This window comes from Ammospiza caudacuta, chromosome 5, assembly GCF_027887145.1.
Source record: "Ammospiza caudacuta isolate bAmmCau1 chromosome 5, bAmmCau1.pri, whole genome shotgun sequence".
Taxonomy (NCBI): domain Eukaryota; kingdom Metazoa; phylum Chordata; class Aves; order Passeriformes; family Passerellidae; genus Ammospiza; species Ammospiza caudacuta.
In genome coordinates, this window is record NC_080597.1 from 915608 (window position 1) to 941794 (window position 26187).

A 26187-nucleotide genomic window follows, 5' to 3' on the forward strand; every position below is an offset into this window, starting at 1 on the left:
CATGAATGAAGCAGTCTAGAGAATGAAAAGGGGGGTGGGGATGGGGCTGGTGGTGAGGAACCCAGACAATTCACTAGGGTTTGATAATCTCACTCCTGTTCACACATTTTAAGGGCAGCGCACTATTAAAATACTGAATTACTGCACTGTCCTTTAAAGCCGAGTGCTGGATCCCACTGTGGCACATGCTGCAGGCCCAGGTTGCAGGGTTTATTACAAAACCATCCACTGCTCTGGGTATCATCTGACTGGCAGTACAAATGTGCTTAAATGACCTGGCTTCAGCACAGCCCAGCCTGCTCTGCTAAAGAGGCTTTTCATGACCTCTGGGAACACATTCACCGCGTCTTGCTGCCTGTTTCAATGACCTTGGCAGTACAAATTGCAGCCAAATGAGTTAGGAATAAGAAGCCAGCGAGGGGAAGCCTGCAAGATTGCCTCTGCCACCTCAACAGAAACAAAGGCTCATTCCCCCACCCGTGTTCTGCATCCTGGAGATCTTAATTTCAAGAGAAATGCAAAATATGGAGCACTCGCTGGCATGTCTGGGGCAGAAGACAACGATGCTATTGTTGCCCACTGAACAATGCAGCCACTCAGTGGCTTATCCAGGCTCCTGCTTATCCAAAAATGCCTAACCAAAACAAGGAACTGAGCTACCACAGCAGAGATGCAAAGAAAACCCTCAGGGATCAGTGTCCCTCAGGAATACAGCTGTCCACACACTCACACAAAGGCACAGCAGCTTCCTTCACCTCCCCTGCTCCTGGAGCCACTCGTGGTGCAACTATCAGCAGTGATAATAAGGAGCCAAGAGGTAAAGGCAGTTGTGAACCATGGTGTATAAATGAATCATGCTGCTGATATTATCCTCACTGATGAAATAATTGTATTAAATTAAGCAGGGATGTTCACATGACAGGATGGGTGAATTAGATAATGCTCATCTGCAGCTGTACCTCCTCCTGCCACATTCTCAAGTTTTGATTAAGAATAATGTGTCCCTTCCTGCAAAGGTGGAAAATTTCTCTAACTAGGTAGAAAAACACATACGAGACACAAAACCAGGTATCTTGGTTATGATACTGGAATAAACACAGCAGAATTATTCTTCAGGTTCAGAGAAGTCCCTTCATCATAGGCTTGCACACAAGTTTTAGCAGCAAAAGTAGAACCAGACTCTGGTTAGAAAGGAAAAGGCACTGAAGAGAAGGACGAGGGCAGGTATGAGGAACAACAGATTTTTTTCTATACCCAGAACAGATTTTTTTTTGTACTTTCTGGATCCGGGGCATGTTATCCAACCCAAGTTGGTACTTCACTGACACTGCCCTAATACTCATTCATGGGACTCAAAACAAAGGGGGAACTGAGCAGCCCTACACTTGTGACAAATACTCCTTCTGTTCTCCGCTCTGCATATAGGGAACCACTCAATGAATAAATTACTCCCCAGTTTACACACTGGGAGGATTGCTGCACAGCCTCCACCCTTGTTCATGGAGAGAAGTGGTGCAGGAGCACAGCAAGGGAATCTGCTCTGTAGCACCTGGGACAGAGAGGAGTTCTCCCCCAGCGTTCTTCTGCAGCACCAGGGACTCAGTGAGGATATCCTGGCACTTGTTCCTCCCAGACAGATCCCGAGCACCCTCCCCTCTCCTTTTTCTCTGCAGGAAGTGGAGTTGCCAGGAAAGAAGTCAGACACCATAAAGTGCTGCCCTGCAGAGCCCAAGCTGTGGTTTTGCCTGCTCTGCACAATGTCACAGTAAAACCAGAGGGCTGCTGGCTGGTTTATGTTTAGCAGTGCTGTTCCCCAAAGCTGGATGCAGAACTCCCCAAGAGACACAGGAAGGACAGGAGGGGAGCATGCAGAGTGAGCCGTTCACAGATGGCAGACTCCTTCCCTCCAGCCCACACCTCTGTGTGTGACACACAGCACTCACTGGGCAGCACTCACTCTGCAGCACCTGTCCTGTCAGGCACAGAGCACAGAGGCTGGAGTAACCGACAGAAACCACAAAACTCTGGGATCACTCCAGTCCTGCTGCTGCCCAGCCATGAAGAGTGGGATGTTCCAGCTAAAAGCATGTCCAGGGAGAGAACTGCAGCACTGCTCTCCAAAGTCTCAGTGCAGGGATGTCCTGGGACAAAGGATTTCCCCTTGTGCAGCATCTGCTCACACCTCTGCACACAGACCCAGCTCCTTCAAGGTCTCCAGGGAACCCTGCACTGGGACCTTGCTCTCTGGGGTGCTGTGGCTGCCTGGCCAAGAGAACGCAGCAGGACAGGCAGCTGAGCACAATGAACAGCCTGCTACGTGTTTGCTGAAAATTCACTTGTTTGGTTTCACAGATCTGCAGAGACAAATCCTCCAAAGCACACTGCAGCTCCTGGCTGGCTCTGGACTGTCAGAATGCCCAAGCATCCTTGTGAACTCTGCTGGCAATCCCCACAGACAAATAGCACAATGTGCTTGAGGAAAGCAGCCAGGAGGAGATTTCCAGGCTCATTTTCCTTGAACATACGTTTGCAGTCCCACCGACCTCTAGGGAAACCAGATGAGTTATGGATGCTTGTCCCAATGCAGACCCAAATTTCAGCATTTGTTTCATCCACGCAGAAGTAAATTACTTAGTCCTATCACCATTACTCTTCTAATTGGGCATTTGCTGTTCTGTTTGACTGCTCACCACCTTGCTGAGAGGACCCAGGAAGAGCATTTTCAGTACAGCATGGAAATAAACTGCAGGAACAAAGAGCTTTTAGCCTTGCACCTCATGGTGAAAAACCTCCTTCCCATTCTGCATCTCTGAGTGAGTGAAAATTCAGCTCAGCAGCCTCATATACAGAAAAGCCTCAGTGAAGCTGAGCAAACCTTGCCAAGCTGGTCCTGAAATGAGAAGGGTCCATGTTGAGTAAGGATAAAACAGGAACCAGGGTAGAAACATTATTCTTCACTTGGGATTCCCCTTGCCTGTGCTTCATGCCAAACCTGGGCCCTGCTGTTGGCTTTTTGCATCTATTGTTCAGCTGAATTTCTCACAGCACTGCTCCACCTGTTTATTTAGAATGCTATTATAAATAATGTAATTTATTAATAACATTAATAATTATAATAATGTTATTATGTATAATGTTATTTGTTCATGAAGTGCTCAGGTCAGGGGCTAAGCAGGAGGAGTGATTTAGGCACAGGTCAGCAGGGACTGATGCAGACACTGCAAATCTGTAGGGGAAGGTGACAACTGATCTTTCACAATTTTCACCATGAAAATCACTTCACATGCAGTAAAAATCATTAGAGAGGATCACAAAATTGTGGGGCAAAGGAAGGGAAAGGATTCTTCCTATGAAGACTGCTTCTCCCAAACTGCCCCCACTGAAATACATGGCACCATTAAAGCACAGGAGGGGAAAGAAAAAAATCACTTCTCCAGTATACCATAGGAAATATTAATTAATTAGAGCTCACAATTACTGTGACAGCTTTTGCCTTATTTTCCAGCTGGGAAGAATAAGGCACAAAGTGGCTGAGTGATCTGTCTAACCTCACACAGTGAGCAAACAGCTGAGTCAGGAGGAAGAGCAGAGCCACTCTTCCTCAGAGCAGCCTTTGGGAGCTCCTCTGATACTGCACTGAACCTCCTGAAATGTCCAGCTGCTTCAAAACAAGCTCCAAGAACAGCAGACAGAGGTCAGACGGCTTGATCTCTGGTTATCTATTCCTGAAGCTGTGCTGGGTAGAAACTGTAGTGGTCTGTGCCCCAGTTCATTTTGCTTTTTTAAATCCTTGCTGCATAATTCTGAACGTGTGGAGTTGTGCCCTTATTAATGCCCTCTCCCACCCATAACAAGGCTGTTTAAAAACGGAAATAGACATTGGACTGGATTCTGCTGCTGCCTAAACTGAACCTGGAGTCACCACCTTGCAAGGAATAATCCCCATAAACGCTAGGCAGAACGAGCACCAATAAAAACAACAAACCTGCAAGGATGGGGAAGACTTGGAAGGAAATAAAACAAGGACCTGCAAAGCCAAACAGCACTACAAACTGGTACATTTTAAATGAACAACAAGAAAACAGAAGCCACAGTGATCAAAGCCTCCCACCTCCTCTCTGTGGTGGATGACACCTTCGCTGGGAGCACACCACCACCTCTAACCCCACACCTGCAAAAGGAATTAATTTCAAAAAGAATACACACCAAAGAGAACCATATCAAAACAAATTAGCAACAGACCCCTCGTCCTGCTGTGGTCGGGCAGGAGAGGCAGGGATGCTCACAGTTGCTGAGATTCAGGGGGGAAAAAAGACAAATCAAAACAAATCCTCCCCCACCCCTCAAAAAAAAAACCCAAAAAAACCAAAACAAAAACCCCCCAGCTGTTGAAAACTTTAGAAGAAACAAGTCCAAAGACCTTGAAAAAAAAGAGATTTCAAACAGCTTGGACAACTGGCATGGGGCTCAGAAATTCCTTCTCCAAAAACACCTGTGTGTTCTGTGACTCTGGGTATCTCCATGCAGCCTAGGCAGATTTCTCACTAGGAGAGGCAGCAAGTACAGCCTAGGAATGTGCAGTGCAAGGATAATGTACACTGCATTTGTGTACAGATACACACAAGTGCCACAAAAATGGCAAAATGTGTTTTGCAACCATAGCCATGACCTGCTTGACAATTTGTTTTTCCAACTAATAGCTTGTCTAAGGAAAGCTATCAATAAAAAGCTCATCTGTCTTTAATGCTTGCATGCCATTGAAAACATCCCAGATCACTAAAATCAGAATGAATTTACACTCCATCCTGCTGGATATCTTTATGTTTCATCTACTTTTAGCAGCAAGATGAAATCCAACCAGCAGCTGCAGAAACTGGAGGCAGTTTAAGGCACTCTAGGGAATGCTCAAAGCCAACACACAACTCAGTAAATACTGCACTCAGAGAAGGATTGGTTTAATTCTTGTACCCCATCCATGATCCCATATGTGAGGTCAACCACTTGAGAGAACATCTCCTGGGAATAACATTAATAATTACAATAATGATATTATATTATTATTATAATAATCAATATATATAATATATAACAATATATAATATATAATTATTATATAATAATATAATAAATAATTATAATAATGATGTTATATTATTAATATATAATATGTATTATTAATAATTATATCAATGATATTATGTATAATGTTATTTGTATAATGTTTTGGGAATGGTTGGGATTGTTGCAGCCAGGCCTTTTTTCAATTGCTGATCCTTCGGGTCATCCCAAAGAGACCCAGGTACAGCTCCTGACCTTACAACAAACTTTCTCTGTGAATTTGAGTGAGCCACTCCTCACCTAACCTTCTGTGCATGGCCACGAACATCCCTGTGAAGTTACCATAAAATGGCACCAAATATAAACCCTAGCACTTTGTACATGGCTCAGAAAGCAAAGGGTCACCCTTTGCCTCAACTCTCCCACAAAACTGGGGACAAGACAACCTTCCACCTGTGAAAAGGGTTTATATTCCATGCATGGCTGTGAAACTGCATGGCAACACCAACATTTGCAGCCCTTTAAGTTTAGGAACTACTATTGATGCTATATACTTAATTCTCTTTCTCTCTTCCTCTCCAGATCTATATCTATATCTATATCTATATCTATATCTATATCTATATCTATATCTATATCTATATCTATATCTATATCTATATCTATACTTATATCTATATCTATATCTATATCTATATCTATATCTATATCTATATCTATATCTATATCTATCAATATCTAATAATCTATATCTATATATATAATGACTACCTGTGTTTATTCTATTTGCTGCTGAATGCAGAAGAGCGCTGAAGGAGTATTCAGCCCCCCCTTGGTGCACAAGGATTCAGATGCTGTTCCTGCCTCACACCAGCAGAAATGAAATCACCATCAGGACCAGAACTGGGGCCAAATTGCTGGCAGGCACAATGAACCACTAATTGCTGGATTCATTAGTACGACTCATAGTTTGTCCCCACGAGATGCTGAATACTTTCAGCTCCTTTTAAAACCTTGCATCTTGGAAATTAAAATTAACAACAGCAAACTAGTATTTTTGTTACACTGTAGAAACCCAGCAGGAATTTGAAGTCAGATCACAGGAAAGCTAAAATTCTATTATGTCAAATTAGGCAGATTTTTATCTAGCCCTTCCCTGTGAATTCTGGAGAACATGCATGCAACCACACACAATAGCTACTCCATGCTGCTCCTCAAGCCTAAACAATTGGTTAAAATAGTTTTTGTAATGCTGACAACTGCCTCACAAAATACCTTTAAAATCCCCCACACCACACCATTAAGACCAGCCTATTCTTTTCAGGCATACAACAAATGTCTATTTAAGAACACATCCAAGAGCATTTCCATCACTCAGGCAGGGCAGTGTACCTCCCAGGAGCTGACAGTGTCAGAGATGGAAAGGGAGACAGGCGGGGAGAAGGACCCCCAGCGCACCCACTGGCTCCACTGAGGGCACAGAATCCAGCCCTGGCTCATCTCCAGGAGCTCCAGCTGTGTCAGAGGTTACCCACGAGCCATTTCTTGATGGTTCAGAGCTGATGCCTACAGATCTCCTTTTATTTTAATGATGACTTCCATACAGATGTTAAGACATTCTTTGTCCACACAGAAGCATACGAGAGGGAAGTTGACATCTTAAAAAAAAGAATTCTAAGAGACTGATTTGCTTTTTGTGAACAGGGCCAGCTCTGGGCAGTTTTCATATCTTATCCAGAAGAAAAAAAAAAAGAAAAAAAGCCCCCTTCACCCTTTTCTCCTATGCTAAAGCTGCTGTGTTTCTGTGACTTATTCTGGGCACAAATCCTAGAGCACTGACTCAATGTGTATGTCACCAGTTAATTACCTCCAGACAAGACACTGGGGCACTTGGAAAGCACAAGATAATTTTATCTGCCCACCAGTAATGACACGAATTTACACAGCATTATTGGCTCTGCCTGGGCCCAGAGGGGTTCGCAAAGGGAGTCCCAAAGATCACCATGGGAATCCTTCCAGCCTCACTGAACCATCCCCATCACAGGAAAGGCGGGAGCAGGACACACCACATCCATCTGAGATTCCTGATGTCCCGCTGCTGAGAGCTGTGCAAATGGGAGATTTTTAACCTCAGCACTCATCTGTGTGTCAGTGTGCACAAGGCCTGTCTGTGTGCATGTGCTGAACTTTCCTCACCCCAGATTTGGTCTGCGCCTTTACAGAGAATGTAGAAGGTACAGACTATCCACTCATTTATACAAATGAGATATAATTAATACAAATTACAAATAATAAGCAAATAGAGATAAATTAATCAATTTCAGTGTTTTAATTGCAGACTCTATTTCCTGTGGACATCTGAAACTAGGAGGAGAGTACCCAGAAAAGGAAAGAAGATAATTTCAGAGAAGACTAAGAGTATTGGAAATAAGCACAAAAAGGGGTCACTCTGATCTGCAAGCAAAGCAGAAAAAAGGAAAGATTTTAGATTAGCAGAGCTCAAGATTGACTGAGGCAACCAACAAGCTCAATTCAAAATATATTAACTTACAGCTGTAACCTGGAGCCTATACAGCTCCTAGCATGGCTAAAGATAAAAATAATCAGTGACCTGGAATGACTGCTCTCCCTGAGAGAGCCACCTTTGCAAAGAAAGAAATTCACAAGAAACATGTGAAAACACTCTCCAGGATTGCTACATGCATATGTCTTCTCCTAATTGTACACTCAATTAAAGCTGCTTTACTTATGAAATACCTCAAAAATTAAAATACTTTTGTAACATCGCAACTCTAAATTGAAAAACTTTCTGTGCACTGCTCCCATCACAGACATGGCCTTCCACTCCAAGTTACTCAGAAATCTCTTATCAAACACTTTTTTCTTAATTTTTTTGTTTTGTTTTGTTTTAGCAGTTCTGGCAATAGCTTATCTTTGCTTTACAAGCAGCAAGGAAAAATGTAGCAAACAGAAACTGAACTCATTCATTACACAAAAGGTTCACATTGGAATCCACACTGACAGCATTAATGGATGAGGACATGTGGCCAAGAGTGAAATTTTAAACCAGTTTCATATGGTAGATCCTGTCTCATCAGCCTCTGATGTTCTTTGGATACTCCCTGAATTTTCTCTCTGGGTACTACTGAGCCACTTTTACTGGGAGATTCTACACCAGAAAGTCTAGTTCTGCTGTGAGGTATTTATGTCTTAGCAGAATTGTCAAGATGATATCTTCTATCGTTTGAGACTCAAAATTAATCCCACTTTAATAAAAAAGTAACTCACAGATTAATTTTCTTAGCTTCTTCCTAAGCCTTTGAGATACATTTATACCAATCTCTAAGTTTCACGCATGACAACATGAAGATTTTTGTTTAAATGAGATTCTTACACACTCACAAGACTTCAGCACCTTGGACCTTAAGGAGGCTCCATTATAAAACCAGAACACGAAGCCACACTGCTTTGGAAAATATGTGTACTCTAAAGTGATGCTTTCCACACAGTGTCTCTGAATCCCTCTTTTGCAACAGCTCATTTTACACTGAACAGCTCAAACTGCATTCTGCACAACACATGTGTAGTTCTGAGAAACCTGAGTGAAAAGTTGCCAAGCATTTCATGTAAATCTACAGTTAATACTAATCCAAAATTAAATTGTCTTGTTGAATTTGAGAAGAAAACTGATTTTTCCACTCTGCTGCTAAATTTTGCTTCTCTTCAGATACCCACAGCTACCAGGGATTAGAGATAAAAATGTTTCAGATTAAAATATTTTTGGAGCTGCCTTGTTAGGTGATTATCACTCAGGAGCCCTTCCTGCACAAGGGATTTCCCTGCTGCTCCTTTGAGCTGCATTCTGTCAGAGCACGTCAAGAGGAGCTCACGTCAAATCCAGCATGCAGCGTGGATGCAAACCCTTGTGCAGACAAAACAAGCAGTTCCTGTCAGGCTGATCACACCGGGACTTCATTCCTCCACCTCAGAAATTCCCTTCCTGGGCTGAAAAGGAGCTGTACATTTGATAAAAGGTGGCTCTGCTGCTGCCACTACACACAGCTGCCAACACAGCCTTTCTCTGGCCATTGACACACAGGGAAATGCTCAAACACTTGGTCTGGAGCTGCAAAAGGGAATTAAGAGTTAATTCCCTTTTAAGATGGAATTTCCCAGGACCTGAAGTACCTGGTTCCATTCTGGAATCACCTGGGAGAGTGAGAGTTCTCTGCTTGGTTCCAAGCTCCCCCCAGTCCATGAGACAGGGACATTGCTGCACTGCCATCACCTGTGCTCCTGGATAAACACATCCCATGTTCCCGAGACTCTTAACAGCCCAGAGGCTGAAAACCAAACCTCTGGAATAAAGGATGGCTAAAAAATCCCTGGGATAAAGGATGACCTCTAACAAGAATTTCCCATTCTGAAGGAAACGATGCATTGATCTGATATTGGCATAACTCCCTGGTTTGTTACCTGTATTTAACTTAGAGCTAACATTGGCTCCCCATCTCTTCAGGGCTGCCACACTCAGCAGCCCACAGTGAAGAATGAACTTCATGTATTTCTTCTCATGGCAGGTTCCCCTTCTTCAGCATAAAGACCTTCTGCTAAATATTCTTTATATTTTTTAACTCTCCCCAGAGACCAAGGCTGCCCAAATGCAAGGAGCATCAGCAAAAACCACTGCAACCAGAAAAATAAATTTTTTTTCTCTGTTGCGTTATGCAGCTCCAGATTGCACGCTCTCCTAAAGCCCTTTAATGCTATTTTTAGGACTTTGTGGACAACTGGCACCACCAGCTCAACAGCTCTCTCAGTGGCATTAAAAACCCTTGACTCTGTGACACTGTTTTCTTATTTGGGACCAATGCAGTCTCCTCTTGCTCTTTCTCATTTCTTAGTTCCAACTGACAGAAGAAGGGCAGCTCTGTCAGGAAAGCTTCTGAGAATTAATGCTCAGGTATTTCTGAGTAACCTGAATGGGGTTCACTGATACAAAACTGATTAGAGCTACTGCCTGCTGCCCTCCCCACCAGTTTTATTTATTTACACCAGGTTCAGAAGGCATTAACAGCCAAGAACAGCAGAGAAAGGACACAGTGCCTGGTTTTTACCCCTTGCTTTACCCCTCTGCTCCTCCCTGAGTGGCTTTGAGGACCTCTCTCTCAGGAATAAAGCAGTCTTGATTGATAGCTGGGTATCTCACTTCTGCTTTGCCAGCAGAGATTTTGGAGGGTTTTTCCCCTTTTTGTTGTATTTTACTCTCAGTTTTCACTGTAAGGAGTGCCAGCTGAGCCTGACAAGGGTTAATTGGCTGGCAGGGATCAGGGAAGAGGAGCTGTGGACAGCTCATCTGAAAAAGCATCCTAGCAGCCCCTCCACATATCAGATTTATTTTTAGGAAAGTGAGGAGGGCTGTTAGGCAGCAGAATGCTGTGCAAGGCCCTGCTGCTGTTTAGATGCTGCTATTAACATTGCTTGTATTGTCTGGAGCCCATTTGCTATTTCAGAAATGCACCTTAAGAAGTTCCATTAATACTCATCATTTCCCTGTGCTCCAGCAAATGGTTTAAAAAGTCATTGTTTATGGGCCTGCATGTCAGATGCACAGGCAGGGGAGCAAGGGAGAGGAAAACAACTTCAAAGATTCTGTCACCAGCTCCCCATTTGACTATTTAGGATCAAAAGCACGGGCAGCAAAGGAGAAAGGCTCCCAGGTAAGGAGATTATTACCTACAAGATAGGCAGGGAGACAGGAGAAAGGAGCACAGCACAGATGAGCACACAGCTCCCTGCTCATCACTGCCTCTGTGTGTAAACTTTCTCTTGATTATCTCACAGCTATTTCTGACCTGTTTGATGCTCTGGCAGGGGGATTGGGAAATGCAATCACTGGGAATGTTTTGGATGTACTGATGTATAATATTCTGGTGCTAATTGTTATTCCGGTGCTGAAAAGATTAATAGATTAATTTAGAAAGGATTTTTATTTTTTTTTTGTTTTAAATCAGTGGCATATGAAGAATTGTGTCCAGCCTGGAAACTCTCAAACATAGAAGAGCTTGCAAGTGCTGGAGATAAAAGTTGTGTAAATATAGCCCAGTGTTTTATCAGGGATGCTGTGTCTAGCATCGCTTTGGTGAGAACTGCTGTCCTTAGCTGTAAAGTACTGAAGTATTTTAGAAATGCCTGAATTTCCTGCTGCTTGGCATTCAGGCATTCAGCAGCTCTGAGCTCTCCAGCCACTGAACAGGACAAGGAGTGCCATCAGTACATGGGGCCTAATTGAGCTGTGGGTTAGCTCCACACAGGTTCCTCTTCTCTGCTCTTCAGGGAGAAGAATTTGCACCCCTGCAACACAATCACCTGTACACAGGCATTTTATCAATTTAAATTAGATGGTTTCCATTAGCACGTTCAAAAATAGCAGCTCTGAGGGCACAGGGAGTCTGTGTGTCCACTTTCCACCAGGCTCCTCCACATCAGTCATGTGGCAAGGGAGTGATGCACAGAATGGGGACTAACGCTTCCCCAGGATAAAATTCCACATTCTGCACCACCATGTGAAAGGGAGAGATGAGAAGAAGGGACACAAATGCACTTAACACGGCTGCTTAGGGTGGCCATCGAAAATGAAGTTCAAGTCAACAATTTGCCTGGAGTAGAATCAGAAGTATCATGGAGATGATACAGATTTTACTGTTTTAGGGCCTTTTTCTTATTTCCTCCAGACAAGGAAACAAGGAAAAGGAATTTCCTTTTCTTTTTTCCACTATATTTTTATAAAGAAAGCTTTCCTACCAAAACCAGGCAGTCCCACCATCAGTTTTGCCTGGGATAGGAAAATCCACAGCCAGCTCCCCACAGAAGGAGTTCTTCTGCAGAGAACCAGAACCTTCTGGGCCACCTCCAGGCCCATCTGCACAAGCACCAGAACTTTCAAAGGCCATGGAATTGCTGCCCGTAGGTGGCACGAAGGAAATTCCATCAGAAGTGTTCACTTTGGTGATCAGATAATGTGAAACCAAAGCACCCTCTTCAGTTAAAGACTCAGATCGATATTTCTCTGAATATTGCAGCTGAGGAGAATCTGACTGTGTGTATCCAGCTGCTCAGTGCTGCTCCTGCCCTGTCAGAAACACATTTCCTCTCCTTGTCACAACTCCCAGGTGCTGCTGCAGAGCATCACTGCCAGAGGTATTTGAATAGAAAAAAAAAAAATTGATTTGGACAATCTGTGTGCTCCTGTCATTGATGGAGACACAAGTGGGAGCAGGGTTAGGGCTGAGGCCACAGCAAGGTTAAAAGAGAAGTGCCCAGGAATTCTCTCCTGTCACATTTCACACTGAACTGCTCTTGTTTTACAGCAGATGCTACAGACAATACACTCTGCTCCACTAAACAGGGGGAATGTTCAGCTGCATTTACAAGCTGCACTGCAAACTCACTCCAGAACTACTGCACCTGAAAGGTTCCATGGAAAGGGACAGAATATTGCAGTGTGCAGGCACTGGATGCTGTATTTATGCTATTATTTAATATTGGCCCTTTCCATGGTGTGCAGGCACTGGATGCTGTATTTACCCATGCCACATCAAAAAACAGACACAAAGGCAGGAATGAGCAGGGCCCTGACCATTTACAGGTGGGGGTGAAGTTGCAGGTATAAAACACCTGATCTGAGGGCACTGAGAGGTGGAGCTGCTGTCCTCATGCAGGGTGTAAAGGACCTGATCTGAAGGCTGGAGCTGCTGTCTTTGTGCAGGCATAAAACACCTGATCTGAGGGCACTGAGGCCTGGAGCTATCAGGTGGGAGGCCTACCAGCATGGCACGGGTCACAGTTCAGATAAACACAGTGCCCACAACACTGCTCTATTTTACCTTATGCCTGGCCCTGTATAAGCAAGAAATTACTTGCAAGCAAGGCTTGAAATGCCCCACAAGGAGGGCTGGAAGTTGTTCTGCCTGGTCCTTCCCTGCACCTCTCCACCTGGGAGCAGGGCAGCACAGGGCACCGACAGCATCAGGGGCAGGCTCTGGAAATGCAGCCCAGCGTGGCAAGCCCAGAGCTAGCTGCCTCTCAGGGGCTGAGGAGGAGGAGGCAGGATGTGCACGGTGTGCTCAGCACCCCGGCTGTCCCCGAGCACTCCAGGAGGAGCTGTGCTCAAATTGCTGAATGCGTTTCCGCAGGCCGCGCGCGCCTCTCCTTGGACAGCCTCCATAGCTCTGCTCCTTCCCTCCGCTCTGCTGGCAGGCTCTGCTCCTCCTTGGAAGGGAGCACAGCCCAGCTCCTCACCAGGGCTGCCAGAACGTGTGCAGCACACAGAACACAGCCCTGAAAGGCTCCCCGAAAGGGAAGGGACGGGCTCTGCGGGTCACAGCTGCTGCCAGGGGAGCAGGGCAGCCCCGCTCAAACACTGCTGGGCCACTGATAAAAGCCCTGCCAGAACAGGAGGTGCCAAGGTCTTAGAGGAGTTTCAGGGATGTTTTCAAGTCTTGCTAGATTTAAAGGATGATCCTTGGCAAGCTCCCCCTGATGCTTCTCAGCGTTTCTAGAGCCAACAGTTGTTCCATCTGCTGCTGAGGCTGACTTTGAAGAATCCTTGCAAAGAGCAGCACACTAACTTTAACACCACACGAGAGGAGAAAATGCCACAGCTTTTCAGAAGTGACCTAGATGTTTGCCAGTAGCTTGACACACTCTCAGGTGAGGCTGTCTCCTTGTCTCCAAACACTCGAGGGTATTACCAAAGCTGTGCCAGTGTAAACTGTGGGCTCAAAGCAGAGATTCAGTAAACAGCTTCTACTGAAAGCTATTCTGAGGCATTAACTACTCCTCTGTGGAGGTCTGTACAGTAAGAGTGAGAAAGATCACCACAAACTAACCTCAGGAAGCAAATTGCTTATGGGGATTAAAAAAGAATAAATCAAAAAAAGTCTGCGAAACTCAAGACGTATTCCCTGACAACAGTTTGAAAAAAATTACATATAAAAAAATCAGCAAAGAAAATAAACTTTTAGAGCTGTTGAACACAAACAAGCTTTGAAAAAGCACAGAAAGGTCCACACAGACACCAAGGAAGGTGTTTAGCTCCAACACATAAGCCTGAGTTTCTGCCATTGTGATGGATTTGCCACAGTTTCCTGAGCTAGGCCACTGCACTATTGTGTAAGCCTTGTTCTAATTGCTGTGGGCTCCAGAAAGGTTTCTTTGCCGTTTAGTATGATAAGTAGCTGTGCTCCCAGGCCGGGTTCAGAGCTGAGAGCAGCCCAGGCAGGTCAGGTGCCCTGAGTGCAGCTCCCACCTCGCTGCTGCTGCTGCTGAGGACAGACAGAGGGATGTGTCTGTCACACACCATTACCATTAGAACAGAGCCTCCTTCTTTCATCCCTGCTGAACTCCCGGCTCTCTCAGCAGGAATGCTAAGTGAAATCAATGTCTGGGATTTCCAGCAAGAGCTGGGAGGTCACAGCCACTCTATCATTTCTCAGCACTCTCCCTTCTCCTTCCCTCGCGCTCCCTCCCAGCCTCCAACTGGCACACAGCAGATTGAAAACAGCATGCAGCACAGGACTTACTCTGCACAGTTCTACAGCCTTTTGGAGCCCCCTTCCTTCCCTTCTGGCCCACTTTTTTAGGTTATTGCCCCCTCCCCTTTGAAAAATAAGTTCTGTTTGTCTCCTACGGAGCTGCAAGGCAAAGGCACTGCACTCCTGAAATTATGAAAAAGCAATAAAACAAAGGAGAAAACAGAGCTGATCTCGACAGCTGCCAGCAAAAGTGGTTATGCCCAATGTTACCAGCAGACATGGCAGGCCTTGGAATCCTGCAACTGCCACAAAACCCACACTGTGCCCCTGAGATCTCCTGAGAAACTCTCCTGCTGCACAGCAGAAGCAAATTCAACCCTGAGACTTAAAGTGCACGAGATCTGCAAGTTGCCAGCCACACACAAGATTCCCCCCTTGTAAAATGTACAAACTGGGTAACCAAACACTTTTTAGAAAACCCAAAAATCTACAATCAAGTATTGCACAGCCTGGTGATTTCTTGCTCTAAGAGGCCAAGCCAAGGAAAAGCCACAGGAAGTCAGAGACTCTGCAGTGAGGAGAGAGAAAAGAGACGACCTAGAGCTTGATCCATCAACACAGCAGCTCCTGATCTCAAGCCACGTCTCTCATTCCCTGAACATGCATCTCACTGGGCTGACAATGGTATTATTTATTTGTCTGGTTATTTTTAATCCGTGCTGCTTTACTGTTGGGGTACAAACAGGACACTGCTGTCAGCTCAGGGCATCTCTCCTGACGTGATAAAGGACACGGACAGCATGCTGGAGGGCACTAACAAAAAGGAAGGACACATGTTCTACCCAGCTCCTGCCGTCACCCACAGAGGGCTGCTCTGTCCCCGCATTCCTCAGCTGAATTATTCCCAGATGTTTTAACAACAAATATTCTCCCATTGCAGGGGGACATCCCCAGAGGCCCAGGGCGGGTACAGTACCTTGCTCTTGGGAGGAGGGCTGGTTGTGCTCTTGTCTGTGTGGATGCTGGTGGGGGACACGGCAGCACCAAGGCTCCCCTGAGCAATGCCAGGGATCTTTCCTCCTGGAGACACCTGCATGGCAGCGAGCTGGGCAGCATACAACTGCTGGGAGACAGAAACAGACAGGGGAAAACGTGGGATGGGGAGCAACACAGCACAGAAACCATCATAGCTATTTATGATATATAATTATAAATATTACTTATAATATTTATTTATGATACATAAATATAAATAAAGCATCCTCCCAAAACTTCTCCCACGGCACAGAAAACATTTTCCCTCCAATGGGCATTTTTTGTTTAGCACTTGTGTGTCTGAAGACAAGTCACAGACTTCTTTTATGAAAAGTCCTTTCCTTAGGATTTTTCCTGCTGAGAAGCTGGGAGGCCTCAGGAACAAAATGCAAACAATGGTTATCTGCTGCTGTGGAATGCAACAGGTGCATCTGGGATTGGTCTCATGTGGTTGTTTCTAATTAATGGCCAATCACACTCAGCTGGCTCAGACACAGAGCCAAGCCACAAACCTTTGTTATTCATTCCTTCCTATTCTATTCTTAGCCAGCCTTCTGATGAAAACCTTTCTTCTATTCTTCTTGTATAGTTTTAATGTAATAGATATCATAAAATAATAAATCAAGCCATCTGAGACCGTTCTGTGCTTCCATTTAATGTTTCTTTATTTTACTCACTGTGTTTTCCCTGTTTCTTTATTTTACTTGCCATGTTTTCCCTGTTTTCACCAGGCTGTAAGGTGTCTGGGACAGGGAATGCCAAAAATTGTATTTAGTAATGACTGTAGAAGTCCACTCTCAGTGGGATTGTGGGGAACCATTAGAGTCAATATAAATATACACATGTATTGATATGTGAATAAAATGCTGTCCATTAACTACTAGAAGCCCCAGTTAAATCTAAGAAACCTTAGATAGATGCAAATTTGGTCTTTGCATCTCTCTAAGAAACCTTACATAGATGCAAAGACGAAATAAATACTGGGAAGGGATTTTTCCATGCAACAGCCCAGAGCAAAGCCTTATTTCCAGGTGAAAAAATGGAATATATGAAATTTCAAATGTATGCTTTGCCCTCACTTCAGGGATGGACACACCTGAAGAGAATGAAACACACAGTGTGGTATGGATAAATCTGGAAGGAGGGGTGAAACAAAATCTATAAAGCCTTCATTCATGCTTTTTAAAACCTTCTGTCCTCCTGTTATCAGATCCAACATCTCACCTCAATTTGATTTATTTTGAGAATTAAAACCAAACATTCAATAAAATGTTATAAAAGGTCTCTTGTTAGAGTCCTCTCTTAAAAGTCTCTGTCTGCCACACAAACCAACTATTCTACAGAAAAAGCAGTATCAGGCCCAGCTCTCAAATGAAAAATGTGTTTATGAAATTGCAAAGGTCTGAAACTTATTTAACCAGGAAGATTGCTCCTATTTCAAAAAATGGAAATACACAACATGCAGAACTTTTCTTAAAGTTTTGCTGTTTTTTGACCTTTTGTATTACTGAATTTGTCTATTCATATTTAAATGTTTCAGGACATCTCCAGCCCATACCCAAGGAAAGGGCAAAGGTGTGACCAAGTGCTGTGAAAGACAGCTACATGACAATAATTTGTAATTCATTTAATGGATCAACTGAACTCCAACAAAACAACATCTCTATCTCTGCTTCTCTAGTGGCATCAGATTTTGGAACAATCAATAAATCTCTGCAGAAATATTCAACTATCACCTAAAATACATCTGAAAACATGCAATATTGCATATGGGCAGGGGAGAGGAACCATAATCATTTAGCTATAAACAAACAATAGATGTTACTTTTTAACTGCTTTTCCAGAAGCCCAATTCTGCCTTCTTGAAGTATTATGTATCTTTTAAAATTCAGGATATGACCCTTATTTATTATATATAGCAAAAATAAACCTACCTAAAGCTGTGGTGCTTCACTGATTGCAAGGGAATGCCTTGGCCACAATAAAGCAGTCAAGACCCTACAGATACAAAGTGCTTATATCCTACACAGTAATGAAACCAACACCTCAAAAAGCAAGGAAAACAATGTTATTCTCTATCACACTGGTATACACTGGGTTTGAGCCTCTTAATTTTTACCCTGTGTAGGATTTAAGGACTTTTTATCTATAGGGCCTTGACTGCTTTACTGTGGCCAAGGCATTCCCTTGTAATCAGTGAAGCACTACACTTTGGCCAGGTTTATTTTTGCTATACATAATAAATAAGGGTAATATTCTGAATTTTAGAAGATACATAATGCTTATTCAAGAAGGCAGAACTGGGCTTCTGAAAAAGCAATTAAAAAGTAACATCTATTATATAACAATATAACAATATAGTTATAATAATATATATTCTATTCAATTCTATTCAATTCTATTCAATTCTATTCAATTCTATTCTAATAATATTAATATGTATATATTATATATATACATATAATAATATAACAATATTGCATGTTTTGTTAATCTTTTCTCATTAACCTCTTGTGAAAACCTGCAAGGAAGCAAAATCATCAGAACAAGAGCACAATTTGATACACTTTAAAACAAGCAGGAGGTATTGTTAATTGTTTAATGCTGCCCCTTTATTTTTAAGGTTTCAAACAAAAGAAACCCTTTCTCCCTAGGTCAGCACCTAAACCATTTCTGATTTTCCCAATACATTGAGCAGAAATATTCGGCTGCACTCTGTGGATGGAGCAGGAGCTCTTGGCTGGATGACTCTGTGCCACACCAGCAGCAAACCCAGAGGTGAGGCCAGCTCTGGAAACCTCCCCTTGGGCATTGCTGCTCCACGTTAACAATGCTCATTACTGCTCCGAGGCTACGCTCAGAATGAATTCTTGTTCTATTAATACAGAAAACGAGAATGAGATTTAACAGCAATTTTCAGAAGGGTTGAACAAAGTGCCAGCAATTACACAGGCAGCAATAGTTGATTCAAGCACCTATAGGCGTTTGGATTACAGTATTATCTCTTATTAAAATATTTTTATTAGTGAACAGTGGAGATTAAGAGCTGTTCATAAAAAAAACAAAACAGAGAGAGACAGGCGGTGGCAGGAACAGAATCAGTGACTGCAATAAATTTGTTTCTGATAAAGTATTTTTCAGTGACAATACCACAGTGATGAATTTACAAACCACAGCCCCTGAGTGTCTGAACTGTTGACTGATCCACCACTTCAATTTCTTTGTCATTCCGAGACCCATCATTAAAAATATACACATGAATGGCCTTGCTCTTTGTTTTTGGTTTTGTTTTTTTTTTTTTGCATAATCAGGGGTGGGAGGGGGGAATGGGATAAAATGAGACTCACTCAGAATACATGAATTTCATTTTTCTTTACCTCAAATTTATGCTTCCATAAGGTATGAAAACTTAGATTAAGGCAAAAAGAATTTTGCAATTTTGCCTAATTTTGAATCTGCTCAGGTGGTTTTTTAGTTGAAAAGGAAAAAAGAATTCACTGAAAACAAACATTTGATGTACGTCCTACTGTGAGACAGGTTTTTAAAATTACTGGCAACATAGATAAATCTACAGAAATTAGAATTAAAGCTGCACTCATTAGTGATTGGTAGCAATGCTTGCTAGATATTCTACCAAAAAAAGGTTCTTTATTTACATATTTGAAATGCCAGATTTTATTTTTGTCTGAGTTTCCTTCAAAGATTGTTAGTCAAGTATTTCAAAGGGACACAGTAGCTGTACATCCAAACTTCAGCAAAGGCTTCTAAGTGCCCCTTGCTTGCATCCAATGGGAGATTTTCAGAAAACAAAGATAATATTGGAACACAAGGACAGCAGGCTCCTCTAAAAACTCACCAAAGAACACATTGCAAGGTGAATTTGCTAGCTTCCACTTTGGGGTCATTTCAGATAATAACAATAATAATAACAACAATAACATATAACATATGTTATTAATAACATATAGAGCTCAGGATCCTGAGAGGCACGTAACAGTATTTTGGTTTATTTGGGTATTTATTTTGTTTTGGTTTGTTCCACACAGTTCTGAGCACAGCTGAGAGTTATTGCTGCTCCACCTCACACCTGCCTTAATCCCAAACAATTCCCACAAGGAGCTGCCCTCTCCCAGTGCAAACTCTGGGGCAAAGGACCTTGTCTGCACTAAAGTTTCCTTTATTCACCAACCAAAAACCAGCAAACTGCACCAATTCACCCCAAAATGTGGGTGTGAACCACACAGAGAACGGAGAAAATAGGCTAAATATTGGAACACTGCCCTGCTCCTTGCCATGGCCTGAAAACCCAGCTGGCTTCCTTTTAAACTCCCATCCTGGCTGTTCCCTGCATGCAGCCAAAGAGAAGAGGACAGGTAAGGAAATTACACATCAAGGAACAATAATAATTATTAGAAATTTGGGACTGGGCTAGTTAACAGATAATTAATGTACAGCTTCTAATGAGAGAGCATTGGTGACATGTAGAGGAATTCTCTACCTAGAGAAATTCTGACTCGTGATGTTTCAGATCAGATGTGTTCCATGAAGGTGAACTTTGAACAAGATTTATTGTGCTCAGTCATATTTTACATCTTGTTCTGTCAGACCAGAAAACATAATAGTCTCTCTAGCCTTAAAAAAGTCCTGAGACTTAGAAGGAAACGCTGAGGAAAACAAGTTCTCATTAGAAAAACTGTGCAGCATTCACGAAGAGAACAAGGCTCCGCTTGTACCCAGGCACAGCCCCAGCAACCACCACCCCTCTCATGTTAGAAAAACATCACTGCTAGAAGCAGGGACCACAGGGCTCCCCAGAACAGGATTCTGATGTCCAGGGTTCCAGGCTGCAGCCCTGCTCCTGAGAATAACCCACTGCAGCCTCCAGGCCCAACAATGCTTGCTCTGACTCTAGAACCGTGAACAAAGCCAAACATGCACGTGCAACTCATGGCAGCTCCGAGCTTTCTTAGAGACTGGTGTGACTTTGATGGGTAGGACACACATTTGAACTAAAGCACAACTCTGTATTTGCAGGAGCTCCTATGGGAAAGACACCAAACTAACACCCTCAAACGGGAAGAATTTTCCCTGAAAAGCAATCCTTAAATCTGCCAGGGGACAAATCCTGCTCAACTATTACAAGGTGAGAAGCAGCACCCCACGGCACAGCTGGCAGCTCCTGGTGACACAGGAAGGGTGAAGGAAGCTCCTGATTAGAGCCCAGACCTGGTGGCTCCTCCGTCCCAGCCCCAGCAAGAAGACAATCCCTGCACAGGATGTAACTGCAGTAACTTATCAATGGACACTTCCTATCAGAGACCAACGAGATCTGTTCGTCTCTGGGATAAAACATCATTGCAAAATGTGTGTTTGGGATTGCCTGCTCCTTACAAGTGAAGAGATTTTAGCTGGAAAACGGCCCAAGTGGCCCACATATTCATACATCCCATGTTCACACCATGTGACACTAATTGAAATAGAGTGGCTATGTGGAGTGCAATTGGAGAGGAAATTTGATAATGTCTTATGGAAAAAGCCTGTTGGATGAAATGCTGCAGATAAAGCATCCCCTTCGAGGAAAGTAATTAATCTTGTACATATTCTAAAATATTAAAAAAAAAACCAAGCTGGCAACAATTTATTCCTTTAGTTTGCTGTGCAGCGCCAGAATGTAATGTAGTCTTGCTGCCACTATTATTAATTATTTTTTATGCCAATGGACCTTCTGATGTGAGAAAGAATGGCCAAAGAATGTCTTTAGAGCAAGGCCACCCTTTTGACAGCCTGTTGCTCACGGAGGATGCAGTAAAATGGCCAGAGGTGATGTGGGCAGTGCCAACAGGCAGGAGCAGCTCCAGGAGGGTTCTGTGAGCTGCACTGCCTCTATCAGCAGCTACCCCACAGAGCAGAGCACTGCTCTGTAATCAATATGAAGTGTCTGAGTGAGGGCTGCACATGGACACTGCTGCTCCAGCACAGCTCTCCCAAACCAGCAGCTCCAAGTCACTCAAGTGCCCCAGACATTTCACTGCACAGGAAAAACCTCACTGCTGCCCGTTTGTTTACCACAGGTATGCTTCCCAGGAGCTTGGGTTTTATACATATATCCAGATTTTTGTAACTAGCTCAGAGCACCTGACTCCAGTAAGTGTAATTTTGCATTTGAGAGACCAAAATTCTCCGAGTGGCCGTTTGACAAAACCCTTATTTCATATTGCATTGCTTGACTTGCCTGGTGCTGTACAAAATCATTCATTGTTACCCATTAAGTGCCCAGAGTGGTTAACAAGCAAGCACTGCCAGCAGAATTACTGTAAATAAGGTTCTATATATTTCAGATTGCCGAGCTATAATTAAGGCATTTCACTATTTTACACACATTTCCTTAAGCAACTCTTTCTCCAGTTTTTATTTATAGATTTTCTGTTTGCATTTTAAGTTGTTGTATTCAACAGGGAATTAAGTCGGGGAAAATCTGTGCCTGCTTTAGGACTGATACTGAATTAATTATTCCAAATCTGAATACTCCATGTCTCCTGAAGTTAAGTGCAGAGCTTGTAGTGGAAAGATTAAGGTCAACTGCATTTCTGATTTTGAGAACATGGATTTGCTGACTTGAATGCTGATATGGCATCAGGTTCTCATATATTGATGATATTCTGAGATTCCTTGGTGACTTGTCCCTCTTCTTCAGGCGTGAAGCAGTGACAAAGGTGTTCTGCACTCAGCCTGTTCTGGAAACCTTTTCTTGAAAAGCTGTGGTAAGAAGCGAGCCCTAAGATACTGAAGTCCCTCTTTAAAGTAAGATGAGATGATAGTAAAGATGACGTACATTGAAAGTAAATGAAGTAAAGATATGATAATCACCTACCAGAAGAAACAATGCCAAATTAGTTTGTTGGGAGGGGAAATAAAAAGATGTAAAAACTCACATTGGATACCTTTTGCCCCCTATATCTGTGTCTTTATGTATTAACTGTGATATCCAACAGTCAAATGAGGAACATTTTCTTTCCTGTCTGTTTCCATTCCAACAGTAAGAGCATTTTTGAACCTGAAGTATCCTACAGCTGTACCCAATGTCCTTGGAGGGACAAATTAACGTTGTTCCTCACTTATCTGACACATCCAGGAGTTCAGCGACATCTACTCAGCTCACTCAGAAATTTAATTTGCCCTTTGACCTGAGCTGTGCTGTGCGGCCAAAGCGCAGGAGGCAGGGAGTGACTCGTGCCCAGCCCATCACAAACGGGCTGCTCTCCTCCAGAGAGGAGGAGTGTGACGTTTGTGCCCTGAAGGGAGCTCAGCGCTGCGTCTGAGCTGCTCCACCGTGCCAATTCCCCCTGGGAAGGGCCCAGAAAGGAGCAACCACAGGCAGGAGAAGAACACTGAAAGGCGCAGGCCGGGATGGACAGACCGTCCGAGCTGCAGAAGAAAATGGACTTGCTCTGAGAGCTAAACCAAACCAAACTGATTTCTAAAACAGTTCAGAAGAGATTCTTTTCTGTTTCCCACTTTCCTTAGCAAAAAATACTAACAGAATGTGACACAGCATCTTTATTCAGCCGTGTAAGTTATTTTATTTTATTTCCTTTAATTTTACTTCTGGAGACGGACAAAGTAGAACAAGGTTATAACACTGTGGGAGAAGAATGTCACTCCTCCAGTGTAACCTTTCCAGTTACGAGCGTCTGTGGCACAGAAAATTTTCAAATACATTCAACTAAATTTACCTCTCATGGAATATTTTTCCATGTTCATTGCTTTAAAATCTCCTTTCCCCAGTCCCCAAGAAGGCCAACAAGTCCCACCTGATCCTGTGAGGTCAGATGTCAGTTCAGGGCAGCAGCTGTCCTCCCCAGCAGCACACTGGGATCCCCTTCCATAGAAAGAATATTGTACAAGGACTAGGGAAAGCTCCAGCTCACACCCACCTTTCCTCTGGCCTTACCCACACAGAATCCCCTCTTCTGAGCACAGTTCTTTTGTTCTGGGCACTGGTAAAGACAAGCCTTGCAGAAAAAGTCCATCAAACCTGTTGGACCTGTGGGAAACTGCAATTCCAATCACTGGCAAAGAGATTGGAACCGGGATTATTCCCAGTTTTGAACCAGAATATTTTGAGCCTCACTGTGTCAGGGCAAATCTGTGTTCCAAAACAAAAAGCAGCCGAGTTTGGCTTTGGTCAGAATTCTGATGCTCTCAACAGGGAATCCCATCAGCCTGGAACTCATGGAGTGCCTAATTTCAAATGAACCCCACTGCTGGAAGCTGGTAACCTGGATGCTTAAAACACAAATGTGCGTTGGTTAATTGGGGTGCTTGAGCTTGGGGGGGCATGGGCTACACCCAGGGGATGTTAGAGTATGGGAGTGCCATTATCTGAACACAGAACTGCTGAGAGAGCAGAAAGCTCTCAATGTAATTATTATGGAGTTTGCTTAGCTATAGGAAAGTCCCTCTTTAACAGCATGAAGTAACAGAACCAATAGCTGTTTGATTTGTTGTTTGATTTTAATGATAAAATGGGTGTGCTCTGTACAACTCCCCCTCCAATGGAGCCCATAAAACTCCAGAGAGCCTGGAACCTCTGTGAAGCTTTGGCAAACCTCTCAGGAAATAACATAAGAAGATGTTTTTTGGTTCAGCTCACTATTTCCATGCTCACACTGATGTAATGGGAAAAGTGACGCTTTCCATACTCCATTAGGACACGTACGGAAGTTCAGTCTTTACTTCGTGGAGAATTTGTTCCCTCAGAGTGGTCTCTGCAAACATGTGAGGTCCCTGAGGGCTCAGTTCCTGACTGCCAGCACCAGGAACTGCAGCCAGCAAGGTGCAGTCACACTGCAAGGCCAGGCTGCCACCCATGCACAGAAAGCTGGATCCCACCCCAACGCTCCTCTTTGGCACAGCCCCTACTGGAGCCTTAAGGAGCTGTAGGCACAACACCGTGATTGAAAGTCAAAGGGAATTTTATCTTTAATTTTCACGTCCCTCTCACGCTGTGCAAGCACAAGAGGAGCCATGAGATGAGCTCTGGAACTCTGCAGGGCTGCTCTGGTGCTACAACAGCCAGGAATGGCTGGAGCCTCCTGCTCCCACTGCAAGGGCAGGTTCTGTCCCTACCATCAGTCCAGCCAGGGAAAATCCAGCCTTCTCCACATTTCTGCACTGCCACTTCTGCCACTGTCCCATCTGGGTTATGTCACCACATTTCTCCTCCCAGAGAAAAGCAAGGCACAATTCTTCCCAAGAATACTTATCGGTTTCACATTCTCTGAACATCAGAGAAAGAAAACACAATTCTTATCATTTGCTGTGCCTATGTTTGTGCAAAAGCAGAATGCAATATGGAGATTATTTACACAAAGTGATGGGGTTTTGGTTCCTTGGCCTGTCAGGGCCAGGTGTGTGTGTATTGGGACTGTGGGCTGACAGTCATGAGATTCTGGGCAGTGTGTTGAGGGCTTGGCAGATTCAGTTTAGATGTAATGTGATATAGAATATACGTATAGAATAATATAGTCTAATATGTAGTACACATATATATTGTCTATAGTATATATATAGTACATATATAGACTAATATAGTATAATATATAGTATATATATTGCCTATAATATATATATAATATATATATTTAATATATATATAGAATAATATTGTATAATAAAGTGATTAATTAGACTTCTGATGTCCATGGAGTCTCCTCACCATCCCTCCCTGCCACAGGGCCATTCTGTGTCCACAGATCACCCTAAAGAAAGGGCCCATACTCTGCTTTGCCTCTTCAGCATTTGCTCTCTGGACTAGACAAGAGTGAATGCAAAAATTCCCCCCTCTGAATTCTGGTTATTGAGGCAAAAAGGATGTCCTGATGTCCCTCACAAGGCCACACACTGCCATTTACCTCCCAAAGAATTCCACAGTAACTACATTTCCACTGATTAACTACCAACAAGCTCTATAAACCATTAGATCCACCCCTGATTATTTATTAAATCTGTTTTCCACAACTTTTTTTTGAGGCACTGAGTAAACTGGAAAAAAAAGAAAAGAAAAAGGAAATAGACTCCTGAATGAAAACAGTGCTTTTTGAAAAGTGCCCTCCACACCAATTTCCAGTACGGAAATTTGTAACAGAAAGATGGATCTGCTTGTACAAAACCATGTAAAGTACTGAAATCATCTTAGGAGACATTTTTCAATTGTTAATCATACAGCTAGGTTATAAAAAGAGCTAATCCATATCTTTAAAATGTTCATCTGGAAATTTGGATTAGGAGGAAAAAACCCCAGCAATTTTCATGTTTTATAATGAAGCATCAAAACACGAAACTCTTTTCAATCCAAAAACATGAGTCAAAATTGATGTAAAAGCACATTTTAAATTGCTTCTGGCTGAGTAGCTGCCTACAAAGCAGAAGGGGTGGGAGCACCAAAGAGTTTGCAATGGAAACACTAAGAAGCTTTTACTGCAGTCACACCAACAAGAAATAAATGCTATCATGAAGCAATAACATCCTCCAGAAATCTTTGTTCATTACCTCATTC

The 26187-nt window shown here is 43.2% G+C and overlaps 1 protein-coding gene across 1 annotated transcript in view; it reads right to left on the reverse strand.

The window, feature by feature from the left end:
- Positions 1-26187, reverse strand: part of SOX5 (SRY-box transcription factor 5) — a 314234-nt gene that overhangs the window by 33336 nt on the left and 254711 nt on the right. Inside the window, exon 9 of the mRNA XM_058804990.1 lies at positions 15571-15717. Coding sequence (XP_058660973.1) covers positions 15571-15717 — 147 coding nt within the window. The remainder of the gene's footprint in view (positions 1-15570; positions 15718-26187) is intronic.